The 15,244-nt window shown below is 30.7% G+C and overlaps 2 protein-coding genes across 2 annotated transcripts; one reads left to right on the top strand and one right to left on the bottom strand.

Annotated features, from left to right (window-relative positions):
* Window positions 1-1,169: 1,169 nt before the first annotated feature.
* LOC145006680 (protein FAR1-RELATED SEQUENCE 9-like) lies at window positions 1,170-4,349 on the bottom strand. Its single transcript, XM_078965753.1, has 8 exons — window positions 4,217-4,349; window positions 4,062-4,109; window positions 3,899-3,976; window positions 3,725-3,775; window positions 2,860-3,640; window positions 2,538-2,796; window positions 1,883-2,461; window positions 1,170-1,787 (listed from the first exon to the last, which is right to left on the bottom strand). The coding sequence occupies exons 1-8, from the start codon at window positions 4,347-4,349 to the stop codon at window positions 1,170-1,172; spliced, it is 2,547 nt and encodes an 848-aa protein (XP_078821879.1).
* An 8,818-nt stretch (window positions 4,350-13,167) lies between these two features.
* On the top strand, window positions 13,168-15,006 carry LOC145036675 (high-affinity nitrate transporter 2.1-like). Its single transcript, XM_078985145.1, has 3 exons — window positions 13,168-14,035; window positions 14,127-14,242; window positions 14,319-15,006. Exons 1-3 carry the CDS (start codon window positions 13,226-13,228, stop codon window positions 14,983-14,985), a joined length of 1,593 nt encoding a protein of 530 aa, XP_078841271.1. The 5' UTR covers window positions 13,168-13,225; the 3' UTR covers window positions 14,986-15,006.
* The last annotated feature ends 238 nt before the right edge of the window (window positions 15,007-15,244 follow it).

The following is a 15,244-nucleotide window of genomic DNA, read 5'->3' as shown; positions in this document are numbered from 1 at the left end:
ATTCTAGTAATAAATGAAAGATTTTTGAAATCATTTAAGTAATAAATTTCGAAAAAAGTATCATAATTTCAAATAGTTTATTATTTTAACAATTCAAAATTGGGTTATCAAAAAAGATATGATAAGAGTTTCATAATTAACAAATGAGACAAAGATAACTTGCTTAGCCATTTCAAACATAACATCTGTATAGTTATCTATAAGTCATTAAGCTCATTTCCAAAAGTCACCAACAACCGTTACGTACTAACCTAAAGACATGTATGTCAAAATAATATATTACCTATTTTTATAAATTTGATATATAGCAAATATTTTTTTTATATGTTATAATGTGATTACAGTATTGTTATTATATATAGTTTTTACATTTTTTTTCTTTAATTTTTTTTTAAATGTAAATTATGAAGTTAGTATTAGATGAAAAGGTTTTTATGTGATAGAATGGTTTGTAGTTGTTGTAAATAAGTTGATATGACGTCTCCATTTATGAATAGATGATAAGGTTTGTATGTGAAAGGGTTCTATGTAGTTATTGTATAATATATAAAGTCTATATTAGATGAAAAGGTTTGTATGTGAAAGGGTTGTATGTATTTATTGTATTTAAGTGATTTGACTTCTATATTTATTAATTTTTTTTTTCTAATTGTAAATTTTGAAGAGATTTAAGCAATAAATGGAACTTTTTATTAGGTAATATAGTATTATATATTTTTAAAGATTAGTTGCGTATATATACATGTGTAATATGTAATATTATATTTTTCAATCTCATTAGAGTTAATATTTTTAATTGTACATTTGTATTTATTGTAAATAAGTTGATTTGATGTCTCCATTTATGAAAAGATTTAACTAATAAATGAAAGATTTTATTAGGTTATGTAGTATTATACATTGTTGAAGATTTGTTGCGTGTATATACATGTGTATAATATAAAGTTTCTATTAGATGAAAAGGTTTGTATGTGAAAGACATGGTCAAAAGAGTTAATTTTTTTAATTGTACATTTGTCAAAAGACATGGTCAAAAGAGTTGGAGAGAAGATGTTGAAGGAAAAAGAATAGGTACGTAATTCAAAATTCAAATTGTTTAATGCGATTAATAGTAATAGTTTTAATACAGAGAAGCTTAACAACAAACAAATTTAAAATTCATATATAAGTTACTGATGTTTTTTGAAAGGCCTAAGCACATTTGAAGGATTTATTGGGCAATTTCTTATATCATGGTTGACGAATTGGTTGCATCCTTTGCATTTGCGTTTTGGTTTAAGTGCTTTTGCTATTGCTTTTTCTGCAGCACTTTTGATTCGACTCCTCTTTCCACTTTCTTTTGTTTTTATCTCACTTGGTACTTTGATTTTCACATCACTTGAAATTGGAACTCCAATGATATTTTCAATCACATCTTTTATGGGAATTGAACTTGATCTTGTAGAAACATCTTTTCCACAAGTTTCACTTAATTGTTGAAGAGAGTTCACCAATCCTTGTAGTTTTTCTTTATCATGAATAACCGATTCAACGCATTTTTCAAAAAAAGAAGTTGCATCCTGCAAGAGATTTGAAATTTCTGTACTGCACACTCTCCATTTTTTGTTTATCTTTTGAAAACCAATATCCACTATGTTCTTTCTCCATCTATCCAGAATGTATTTTTCAGGTATCATGGCAATGTCATAATCTATAAGAATTCTGAAAGCATGACTGCAAAGGATTCCAAAAAATTTGAAATGCAAACATTCACATTCAATTGTTTCATCTTTTGCATCAAAAGAAACCTGAGAAGTAATAATAAAATTTTATTTTAAAAATATATTTATAAATTATAAATAATGTTAAATTAAAATAATAATGAAGTAGCATAAATGAATACCTTAAATTCTGGCCGCTTGCCTGATTTTAGTTCTTTGTAGACAATTGTGCATTGTTGAAGACCATCAATCAAAACCGAATTTTTTTGAAAACACTGATAGAATGACTTTTTTATTTGTTTTTGCACTTTTATGAATGCTTCTCGAGTGTATACCAATGATGCATGCTTTTCTATTTTCAAATTTTCATTTGGAAATAGTAGTTGTGGCAAAGTATCTCTTGATGCAATGTCTAATCTTTTTTGTTCATGACGCTGCTTTGAAAGTGCAGTGTCAAAGTTGAACATAAAATTAACAAGTAAGTTTGTTGGACTTGAGAAAACATTGAAAAAGGAATTAGAACTTTCAGATCGAGATGTAGTCTTCATAAGTCCACACATTGGTATATCTCTGAAATAGGATGGAATCCATTTATCTCTCTTGTTGAACATATCAGCCAACCATTTATTTTCCTTCAATTGAAATTCATTCAACATCAAATCCCATTTGTTCTCAAATTCTGTTGGTTTAATATTCATATTCCAAACTAGTTGATTTATTCGTTTCTTGAAATCTGTATTTGAAACTAAGTCAGCTTCAATCTGTCATGTTAAATTTGGTTTTATTAGTATATTTTCATAAGCTATATGTAATTGTTTAAATTAAATTTTTTGTTACCTTTGATGGCATTTTTGACATTATGTGCCACATACATAATCTGTGAGTACATCCTTCAAACACCTTTGCTATTGAACAAGATAATGCTGCATCCATGTCTGATAGAATCATTGTTGGTTTCTTCTTATGTGATGACAAAAAAGCTTCTAACAACCAAGAGTATGATTCAATTGTTTCATCTGATATTAGTCCTGCTCCAATGTTGATTGTCTTGTCATGATTGTTTATTGCAGTGAAAGGAACAAATATCATATTGTACCTGAAAGTATTTGTAAAATTTATCCCTTATTATGTAATATTATGTAATAAATATAAATTTTACCTGTTTGTTCTATAAGTAGCATCCATTGATATAACATCAGAAAACTTATTGTAGTTTTCTCTTCCTGTTTCATCAACCCAAAACATAGCATTTAGCACATCATCATCCAACTTATATTGAAAATTGAAATTTTGATAATTATCTCTACGAATTATCAACTGGTCTACAACACATTGAGCATCATTTGGTCCAACAATATTTGTATAATCTCTCCAAAAGTTTTTGAAATCATTCTTTGTGGCTGGCAAATTATCATATCCTCCCTTTAATGATGCTCTTAATTTGTGTGCTTTTGTGGCACCAATGTTGATAGTTGAAGCTTTAACAATTAGTTCTTGATCAAAAATACTAAGACGATGATTTGGAGAGCAAATGTTTTCTTCATTAAATTCAGTAAGTGGATGGTTATGAGTGTCTTCAAAAGCATATACAGTGATTATATTTGTTGCAGCATTTCTGTCAAAACCAATCATTGCCATACATCCTGTGACCTTAGAATATGATTTTCTTTCCTGTTTTTTCAGTCGTTTGGATGTAAGAGTATCAATGGTTTTTTTTTTTGGATTTCCATATCTGTTGCATCTTACTTGTTTTTTCCTTAGACTTAGATCCCCGTATTTGGTTGTTGTTCCTAATCTAATTCCAAAACCAGCAGTTTTTGCATAATTCCTATACATTTCAATTCCTTCATTTAAACTTGACACAATTTGTCCTTTTTTAGGAATGAGATTTTCAGCAACATGTGGAATGTACACATCATCTTGAGTTATGTAAGATGTTCCTGTCAAATATTCAAAAAGCTCAATATTTAAATATATTAAATATGTTCATAATTATGTATTTAATATAAATTAGGTAAACATGCCTTTATCCTTTTCTTTTGCTGCTGCACTTGTAGTTCCTTTTGAAAGTTGAACTTCAGAGTCAGTTTGTTTATTTTAAAATTATTAGTAATTGTTCTATAGAATTTAATAATCTATCTTAAATTTAATTATTGAATAACATCAGAAATATTCATGTTAATATTTATTAAACTTGCCTTTATCACCATTGTTGATTGTTGATTCTGAAGGTTCAATAGTTAAAACATTGAATGAGTCTTCCGATTCATTACTTCCTGTCCAATATCCAGAAAGATTATTGAAATTAGTATTTATATGTAAATATTTAGTACATGAAATCTAATTAATCATACGATTAACTTTTTTTTTTCTTCGGATCCTGAACATCAGTTTGAAGGTTGAAATTAACTTTCAGTATAATCGTAAAAATATATGTAATGAGTGTGTATCATAGTATTGTAATGTTAGGTATTTATAATTTTTTAATATTAGAATCAAAAATATAGTAATTATACAGAATGAAAACTTGTCTTTATCAACATCATCTAACGTTAATATTGAATTTCCGATAGTTAAATTTTGGGAAGATTCCTTTGCTTTATCAATTAAGTAAGTAGAACAAATATCTTCATATTCTTTACTAGACATCTCTTCAGTTTGATATTGTAACTTATAAATCAATCAAAGATTTTAATGGAGATGTTTTTGTCGATCAGAAACATACGGAAGAAGTTATTTTCATATTAATATGTCAGTTTTTGGTGGCGTTTATTTATATGAAGAACGATTTCAATCACTATTTTATGTTAATTACTATCTTACCCTTTATTATTAAATTTAAGTAATAAATTGAAGAAAACATGAATAATGATGTGGCAATATACGATTGGTTCTTTCATTTTCACATATAGTTTGCATTATTGCATGAGCCTTCCCCTATATATATATATATATATATATATATATATATATATATATATATATATATATATATATATATATATATATATATATATATCTTTACTACTTATAAAAGAAATCTAACTATTTCTATAAATAGATTGAATATAATAATATTATTTTTTAAGACGTCCAAACTATTAAGCTTGAAGTACAACCCATTTATAATATAATAATATTAAAACTTTAACCTTATCGTTTATCCCCTAAAAATCTCATATCAAATTAATAGAAAAATTAATTTGCAATTGAACCCGTCAATCTCAACACTTCAGCCATTTGAAGCGGTCAATGTCAACAATTTATAGAGGATCTTTTTTCTCACATTGGTAACAAGCCATCTCATAATATTTATCTTCGTAATCCCTTCAAAGTAAGAAATATACGCACACTCTCTCGAAGAACCCTAACCAGTAACCAAGACAGTATAACCACCACCACCACAGCCGCTCTGCCTCCTTCCGCCTTCAACCAACCACTATCACGACTACCGCCATTCCTCTCACCCACGGCATGAACTTTCTTTTGGAACATAACATTTTTCTTTAAAAAAATATCGTTGAAAGAAGCTATTTGTCCCCGCTGCTGTGCGCGGGTAACGGCTAGTATATATATATATATATATATATATATATATATATATATATATATATATATATATATATATATATATATATATATATATATATATATATATATATATTCTGTGAAAGTTAAGTTTCAACTTCTATTTAAAGTTAACTAGAGTTTGAGATTCGTTATTAACTATATATATTGTTAGCTTACATGTAACTAAACAAAACCTATACATATTGTTAGCTTCCATGTAACTAAACAAAACGTAACTAAAAACAAATATAGATTAGTTTGTATGCAACTAATTAAAAAAACCTATACAATCTATTTTTGATAGTGTTTGTCGATTCTCTTTTATAAATGTTAATTAACTAAATAGGACATTCTAATATCATTGACTTATTCTTACGTATACATAATGATTTATTTTTAGCATTAATAGTAATAATTTTTCAAAAAATTTATCAATTAAATATAATAATATTGTTAACGGTTTGTTTTTGTCACTAATAATTAATGACACGTTCAAAAAATTTATGTTAATAACAGAAGTCAATATATAGTAACTTTGATAATTATATTTATAATGTTGCAAAAATTGTTCCTATAGTTTTAATTATATATCGCTAAGGTTTAAACTTTTGAAGAATTATAGATTTTGTCATTTCAAAGAGATTATTTCAATAATTTTGTCTTTTAACTAAATTCTATGGATCATTTCTATATCATTTTTTTTTTTAATTTTATTGAATTAATATATATTAAAAAATATTATTTTTCATAAACAATATTCACTTAATAATAAATATTTTTTTTTGAATTATTAATTTCTTTTATTAATTTTTTTACTTCCTCTTTTATTTGATTTTTTATTGGATTATTATATATTAAGAATATTATTTTTTAATACTTATATACTAATAAATATTGTTTTATTTGATTAATAATTTCTTGTAATTAATTTTTTAATTGGAGTGATTCTTTATTACTGGATCATTATATATTAATAAATATTATTTTTAATATGTAATAATTATATCCTAATAAATATTTTATTATTGAATAATTAATTTCTTTTAGTTAATTTTTTTTGTTTTTGATTAATTCTTTTTTATTGGATTATCACTTTTAATTTATCTGTTATTTAATAAATAATATTCTATTCGATTATTAATTTATTTATAATGTATAATATTAATTCTTTTTAATTTATAAATCTAACCACAAATTCAACGGAATACGCAAAAACATCGTCCTTCATCGTTTGAAAGCATTGGGATCACCGTCAAACACCTTCATCGAAGGTCTGGTGAAGAAATATAATGCATGATCAATATAATTATAGTATGGTAATTGAATGTGTTAATATAATAATGTAATGATTATTTTTCTGTACTAGTGTATGTCTAAATTTAAAGAATAGTCTTCACCAAAATACTCTTTATTGACTAGTCAACCATTTGGCTTATATAGAGCCATTAAGTCTCATGCAAACTACATAACTTATTATTAGACTTTGGAATACTTTTTGCCAAAAAAAAAAATCTTGATTTTCGTTTGAAGGTGTTGGAATTGCATACATCAAATGAGTTTTGGTCATATGTCAATTTGACTTTTGGGACCTATTTTGGTCATATAACAGTTGGAGTGATGTCAACATGTACAAAACAAATGAATTACATCTTTAATCGGAATATGAAACCCCGATGATTGCTTCGGAGTCACAAAAACGTAAATATTAACAATGATTAAATGCCAACAACGCAAACTAGATTCAATTGTAACCAACTTTGAATCTAAAAAGGTGCAAATTACTTGAATTCACACCTGAGTTGGAGGTTGTCTAGTCAGAGACGACATGATCTATGGAGTTTGATTTCATAGTTTATGTTTTTCAGTGAAGGAAAAGATCAGGGCATATTAAGAAGACTTAATTTTTGTCCAAGTTTGTTCTGGTCCTTGAATGTCTCAGGGGACCGAATCAACATCCAAATCAAACACACCCTTACTAATGAAGTGATGTGGTTCAGGTGAGGTAGATGTCAAATGTTAGACAGAAAACAAAATAAGAATCAATTTATAGCATGTTTTGGCGGAAAAGAAGAAGAAGAGTGAAATGATAAAAACAAACATATGAGAGGGAGTTTTAATTTTTTGTGAAATTTTGTATTTTCAATTGATTAAGGAAGTTAATGAGAAAAAAATATCCATTGAAATTGATTATACAAAATAGACAAAATTATATGATTTTTTAGGGGTTTCATGGGTATATTGATAATTAATAGAATGTGTTTTCCATGTTCCTGATTTTAAGGGATTACATGTGTAATTCTTGAATTGGCACCAATGTTTCGCTATTTTGTATTAACCATCCAACTTAGCTATTTATATAGTGGTATGGGTTAAGGTATGTATTGGTGGGGATGTAAATGGGTGTGTAGTTGTGAGGTGTGGGCATGAGATGAGTAAGGGTGTGATGGTGGATATAAGCCTCAACACTTATCCACCCCACTCCTACTCCTACACCCAATAACACCTAACTAAGAATTAATGGTAGGATGTAGGTGGGGCTAAAAGTATGTGGGTGGTCGGAGTGGGGTGGAGATGTATGGATAGGTGTAATTCTTAATTTTGGAGAACTTTAGAATCATAAAAGCATGGATGGTTGTGGGTGAGTGTTGGGGATAGGGTGGGGGCCGGGGTGGGGTTTGTGGCTAAGGTCATATAAATTAGGCTTGAGGCTTGTATCTTAGGGGTTAGGGTGTATGTGTTATAGCATGTGGATTAAGGTTGATGGATTGGGGCATATGTCTTAGGCATGATTACTTTTGGCATTGGGCTTATAACTTACTGTTTATGGTAGTATGGCTTATGGCGTATTGCTGACAAATGAATACTTGTGGTTTAGAGCTTAGGGTGTATGATTGAGGGATTAGGGTGTAGGAATTAGGACTTAGGGTTTTTGGCTTATGGTTTATGGTTTAACGATTCCTACTTATTTCTTAAGGCATAAGGTGTAAGGCTTATGCTTATGGCTTAGGTTTTAGGGTTTATGCCTTATAGCTTATTGCTTATTATTAAAGGATTAGGGCTTACAAATTAAATCTTATGATGTATGGATTAGTGCTTATGGCTTGGCGATTATTTATATATTATGACTCATGATTTATAGCTTATGGTTAAAGGTGGTATGACTTAGGGTGTAAGGCTTATAGTTTATATGTTAGGGCTAAGGGCTTAGGAGTTATGGTTTAGGGCTTAGGGATGATGGTTTGTGACTTAAGGCTTAGGGCCTACAACTTAGGTGTTATGGTTTTTTGCTTATTTATTGCGCCATAGGTCTTATGGCTTAGGTCATCTTGCTTATTGCTTATGGATTATGGTTAATGTCTTATGGCTTATGGATTAGGAATTAGGACTTAAGGCTTATAGTTTAAGGATTAGGGAATATGGTTTGTGCCTAATGGCTTATGTTGTAAGTCGTATGCCTTAATCCCTTGACCTTAAGCCAAAAATCATAAACCATTTCCCTATGTTTTACGCCCTAAGCTATAAGTCATGAGCCAAAAACCTTAACACTTATGGAATTAGGCATAAGGCTTGTAAATTGTGGCTTGGGGCTTATGACTCATGGCCTAATGCTTATGTATTAATGGTTAAGGTGTGGTGCCTAAGATTATATGGCTTTGGACTTGAGGCTTAAAACATAGATCTTAGGTCTTAAGGCTAATGGCTTAGGATTTGGACTTTATTATAACTCATTGTATATAGCTTAAGGGTTAGGTCATAGGTTTATGGACTACGGTTACATAGATGGGAAATTAGAAAAACAATATATACATGGTTGCAATTGTATTTGTAAAACAAATTCAATAATTTAGTTTTATAATAGTTATTTACTTTAATGATATTTTAAATTATGTTTAGATAATTAATTATTCAATCACAACATCAGTTATATATATAAATAATAAAAATATTTAAAATAATATAACTTCAATAAGAGTTTTTGATAAAAAAAATTATAAACTTATAGCACTAGATTAGCTTTGGCGCTCCTAATCATTAAAAATTAGAATTTAGCATCGATGCTACATAACTCATTCTTCAAATCATCATATTTGGATTGTTAATGATTTAACTATATAAAAAAAACTTTTGAATCACAATATCTTCAAATCCTTCTTACATGAAAAATTTTATATAATACAAAAGATTAACCTTTTTATAGTAAACTTTTCAATAAATGCTAATTAAACATAATATAAGTTATAAAACTTTTGTGTGTTAAATTATAATTAAGAAAACTTTTGAGTTGCATTAGTTAAAAAAAGAGGTTCAAATGAATGTGGTTTGCGAAAATTAAAAAAAAAAAAGGTTTCAAATGCATGAGATTCAAAAAAAAAACAAATGCTAGCTTTATAAGTATGTATGATATAGATAGATATATAGATAATATGGTTCAGATTGATTGTGGATGTAATTTCATATAAATTATTGGAGAAATATTTGATGTTAAGATGAAATTTTTATATAATATTACATGTTTTAAATTTTTTTACAATATATTAGTCCTCTATGTTCATTTTGTAAGATTTTTTTGATGACATATTATTGTTTAGGTTGTTTAGATGAAACATTAGTTTAGGTTGTTTGTCGATGATTTATTAACTTATTAGTTGTTAAGGTTGTCAAAATTTTGAGTAAACAATTTTTTTAACAACTTACATACGTACACACTATCAACCTTTGGTTAAGGGACACATCCATTAACTCCAACTATCGTTAGGTCAAAGATTTTTTTATGAACTGCATTTTTATCTTAAAATAATTTTTGCTTATTGAAATTGTGTATCTTAAAATAATTTGTGTACTGAAATTTTATATAAAAGATTTTTGTTATTGAAATTGTGTAGAAAATTATCTAGGTTATGAATTATTGTAGTCTGTAGAAGAAGTTTATGTTAAGGAATTGTGGAGAAATTTTTATAGAAAATCTATATCCCACTACAAGGAAAAAGGTCATTACCGGCGACAAAAATCGCCGGTAAAAGTCCCAAAAGTCGCCGGTAATACTAATAGCGGTGACGCGTCGCCGGTACTGAATCGCCGCTACTGCCTCGTCACTATTTATCAGTTTGTCGCCGCTAATGATAATAGTCACCGCTATTAGTATGTCGCCGCTAATGACTATTGTCGCCGCTAATAATTTTGTCGCTGGTAATGACAGATGTCGTCGGTAAAAGGGTCGCCGGTGAAAGCGTCGCGGGTAATTTTTTTTCAATTTTTTTTAAATAATGATTTTCATTGCCGGTGATAATATCGCAGGTAAAAGTGTCGCCGGTAATAACAATATTCGATTAAATTTCAAAACCAATAGTGTCGACGTTAATTACAAAACAAACATCCTATTAAATATCAAACATAATAGTGTCAACACAAATTACAAACAAACATCCAAAATACAATTAAATATCAAAAGTCATAATATCCGACTAGCAAAGCAACAAAATTTTTACAATCTACCAAGTAGCAAAACGAGACAACATACGCAAAACAACAAAATTGTTACAATCTACCAACAATTTTTTTTTTACTATCGAGATTAAAATATATATAAGTTTTTAAACAATTTTATAATTTTTTTTGTGTTTTTTTCCAATTATAAGTTAACTATATAACTTATTGGTTAATTAATTTGGAGTTAGTTTGGGTAAAAACTAGAAGCTTTCTAGTTTTTGTATATAAGTTTTTAAACAATTTTATAGTTTTTTTTTCAAATTATAAAAATAATGTATTTTTTTTTTCAATTATAGCATCCTACTTATAAGAAAACCACATAATTTTACATAATACATAAGAAGGTGAAATTCACATAGTTTTACATATATATTATGTTGTTGTGTTGTTTTTTTTACCGTCGAGATTAATATATATATAAGTTTTTAAAAAAATTTATAATTTTTTTTGTGTTTTTTTTTCCAATTATAAGTTAACTATATAACTTATTGGTTAATTAATTTGGAGTTAGATTGGGTAAAAACTAGAAGCTTTCTAGTTTTTGTATATAAGTTTTTAAACAAATTTATAGTTTTTTTTTGTGTTTTTTTTTCAAATTATAAAAATAATGTATTTTTTTTCAATTATAGCATCCTACTTATACCAGAACCACATAGTTTTACATAATACAAAAGAAGGTGAAAGTCACATACTTTTACATACATATACCACATATACACCAAATACAAATACACTCAAAATAATATCCTACTTAGACCAAATACACATAATTTCACATATATACATAATAACATCCTATTTATACCAAATACAAAAGTTTCACAATCATATATCACATTTACAACAAACATACATACATTCACATACACAAAATAACATTCTACTTATAACAAATACATATAATTTCTACCAAATACTAATATACCACATATACATCAAGCACACATACATTGGAATATATATATATATATATATATATATATATATATATATATATATATATATATATATATATATATACCAAATTCACATATATTCAAACAAATACGGAATATACAATCTAATTTTCACATATGACAATTTTCACATAATTTCACATATAGATACAACTTGAAGCTATACAACTAATTGCAATTCAATAACCACATACAAAAAATTGAATAACTTGCTTCTAATCCAAAACAATACCACCAAAAACAAAAATATGAACAATTTATTATCATTCAATCATTACATAAAGCTACAAATCGAAATTCATACAAAATAAAAATGAAATCATCATAAAAACTTACCTTTCTTCAAGAAATGGAGGTAGAAATTGATCCCAAAGCTTTAACCACACCTAGAGACCATTGCTTGGAACAATGTGGGGAGAAATTTGCAGGGAAGAAGCAGATTGAAGAGGAAATCGGCGAGATGGTGAAGGAAATTGGAAGCAAACAGAAAGGAAAATGAAGAAGGGAGGTTATCTGCGTGCGTTTTTTTTTTATCTGCGACAGACAATAGCGGCGACAACATGGCCTTTACCGGCGACAATGAATAATAGCGGCGACAAACTGGAGGGAAGGGTACCGCGTCATTTTTAGCGGACTATTAGCGGTGACTTTTTTTAACCTTTAGCGGCGACATCTGTGTTGCCGGTATTAGGTTTGACAGGATAAGGCACCCCACCCGTTGGATTGGATATCTCATCGAACGGTTGAGATGCAATAGAGGGGGAAAGTGCGAATTTGGGTGACAACCCTTTAGCGGCGACACTATTACCGGCGACAAGGGGCTTTACCGGCGACTTTATCTAAAGTCGCCGGTAAAGCCCCTTGTCGCCGGTAATAGTGTCGCCGCTAAAGAGTATATTTCTTGTAGTGTCCATGTCATAAAATTACGTATAGATTATTTAAGCATGCGTAATATTAATTTATCTAGTAAGTATTGTTTTGATTTAGTTATACGTATAGATTATTTAAGCATGCGTAATATTTATTCCATGGCGCAAACATATTAACTTATTTTACTTTTAATGTAGTTGACAAACTTTTCATAACTAGGCCACTTATAAATCTACTAACAAAATTCGTTAAACAAGAATCAAATAGATTTTAGTAATTTTTCTTCTATTTCCAACTGATGTTTATAAACTGGTGCAATAAGCATCTTTTGGGATATCTGGTGAGCCTAAACAGTAGAGAATGGGATGCGGCGAACGGGGTTCGTTTAGAATACAGAAGTGATCACAACCTTTTGGGAATCCCCACTAGCTATCAACCTTAACCCTTCTCATTTGTCAACCCCTTAATTAACCATATTTAGGAATATGAACCCTTCTGAAAAAGTCAGACATTCTTGTTTATTTTTTCTCCCGAGGCCTATATAAAGTCTACCACGATCATCACTCTTCCATAAAGACATCAGCAACACACAAATATAAATCGTATATCACATTCGAGAGAAGTAAAAGAACTAAGAATACAATGCCTGAGATCGAAGGTTCTCCGGGCACCTCGATGCATGGAGTCACCGGCCGGGAACCAGTGCTGGCGTTCTCTGTTGCGTCTCCGATGGTGCCCACTGATACGACGGCGAAATTCGACCTCCCCGTGGACTCTGAACATAAGGCAAAAGTGTTTAAGCTGTTCTCATTTGCAAACCCTCACATGAGAACCTTCCATCTCTCGTGGATCTCTTTCTTCACCACTTTTGTCTCCACCTTTGCGGCGGCGCCACTCGTTCCCATCATCCGGGACAACCTGGATCTCAATAAAGCTGACATCGGGAACGCCGGTGTTGCCTCCGTTTCCGGTAGTATCTTCTCGAGGCTGGTTATGGGTGCGGTATGCGACTTGTTGGGGCCTCGTTACGGCTGTGCTTTCCTGATCATGATGTCAGCACCTACCGTCTTCTGCATGTCTTTTGTCAGCGACGCTAGTGGCTACATAGCCGTGAGATTCATGATCGGATTTTCTTTAGCTACGTTCGTTTCGTGCCAATATTGGATGAGCACCATGTTTAACAGCAAGATCATTGGGCTGGTGAACGGGACGGCGGCTGGGTGGGGGAACATGGGTGGTGGAGCCACGCAACTCCTGATGCCGGTGTTGTTTGAGATCATCAAGAAGGCCGGGGCAACGCCGTTCACGGCTTGGAGGATTGCGTTTTTCATACCAGGGTGGCTTAACGTAATCATGGGGATATTTGTGTTGACTCTTGGTCAAGATTTGCCTGATGGTAATCTGGGTGCTCTTCAGAAGAAGGGTGATGTTGCCAAAGATAAATTCGGCAAGGTAAACCTTCATATCTAATTAGCATTAATCATTAACCATTCATTTATCGTATACGTATGTTCTTTGTCTCTAATTTGTTTCTCGTTTGTAGGTATTGTGGTATGCTGTGACAAACTATCGAACATGGATCTTTGTACTTCTCTACGGTTATTCCATGGGTGTCGAGTTGACCATTGACAATGTGATCGCAGAATACTTCTATGACAGGTTTGGATTTGTTTTACACTGCACAAAAGTTTAATTATACATGTGCAATTAAATAAATCCATTGAAATATCTACAGATTTGATCTAAAGCTTCACCTTGCCGGAATCATTGCGGCCTGCTTCGGAATGGCAAACCTCCTAGCTCGTCCATTTGGTGGGTTCACATCGGATTACATGGCCAAACGATGGGGAATGAGAGGTCGACTCTGGAACCTATGGCTACTCCAAACAGCTGGCGGCGTTTGCTGTGTCTTCCTAGGCCTAGTAAACTCGCTACCATTAGCCATCACCTTTATGATGCTCTTCTCCATCGGTGCACAGGCAGCATGCGGAGCCACCTTCGGCATCGTTCCCTTCATTTCCCGGCGATCAATGGGTATCATCTCTGGTATGACCGGTGCCGGAGGGAACTTTGGATCAGGACTAACCCAATTGATATTCTTTGCGTCTGCCTCATTCTCGACTGCCAAAGGGTTGTCTTATATGGGTATCATGATCATACTTTGTACACTTCCTGTAAGTTTTGTTCACTTCCCACAATGGGGAAGTATGTTTCTTCCGGCCAGTCAAGACATCGTCAAAGGTAGTGAAGAGAATTATTATGTTGCTGAATGGACGGAGGAGGAGAAACAGAAAGGGATGCACCAAGCAAGTCTTAAGTTTGCCGAGAACAGTCGGTCCGAGCGTGGAGGGAAGGTGGCATCGGCTCCAACACCACCCAACGCCACCCCCAATTATGTTTGATACTTGAATTAATACAACGATTGGTTGTTTAAACAACAATGTTCTATTATCTTTGACCTGTAGTTATAAGATGCAAATCTGATCCAATTGGCACTTCTTGCAGCCATGAGATGATGAACGTGTAAGCATTCTATGAAAAAGCTTTGATGAATTTATTTGGACAGTTTTATGAAATGTCCGAGTTACAAGATTAAGATTATGTGCTCTTGAATCAGTTTTTTATAAAAAGGATTTGTGAAAATGTATGGCTACAAACGTT

This window comes from Lactuca saligna, chromosome 1, assembly GCF_052625555.1.
Source record: "Lactuca saligna cultivar CGN05327 chromosome 1, ASM5262555v1, whole genome shotgun sequence".
Lineage (NCBI taxonomy): Eukaryota > Viridiplantae > Streptophyta > Magnoliopsida > Asterales > Asteraceae > Lactuca > Lactuca saligna.
The sequence above is the reverse complement of the archived record's forward strand: the minus strand, read 5'-3'. Positions and strand labels throughout refer to the sequence as shown.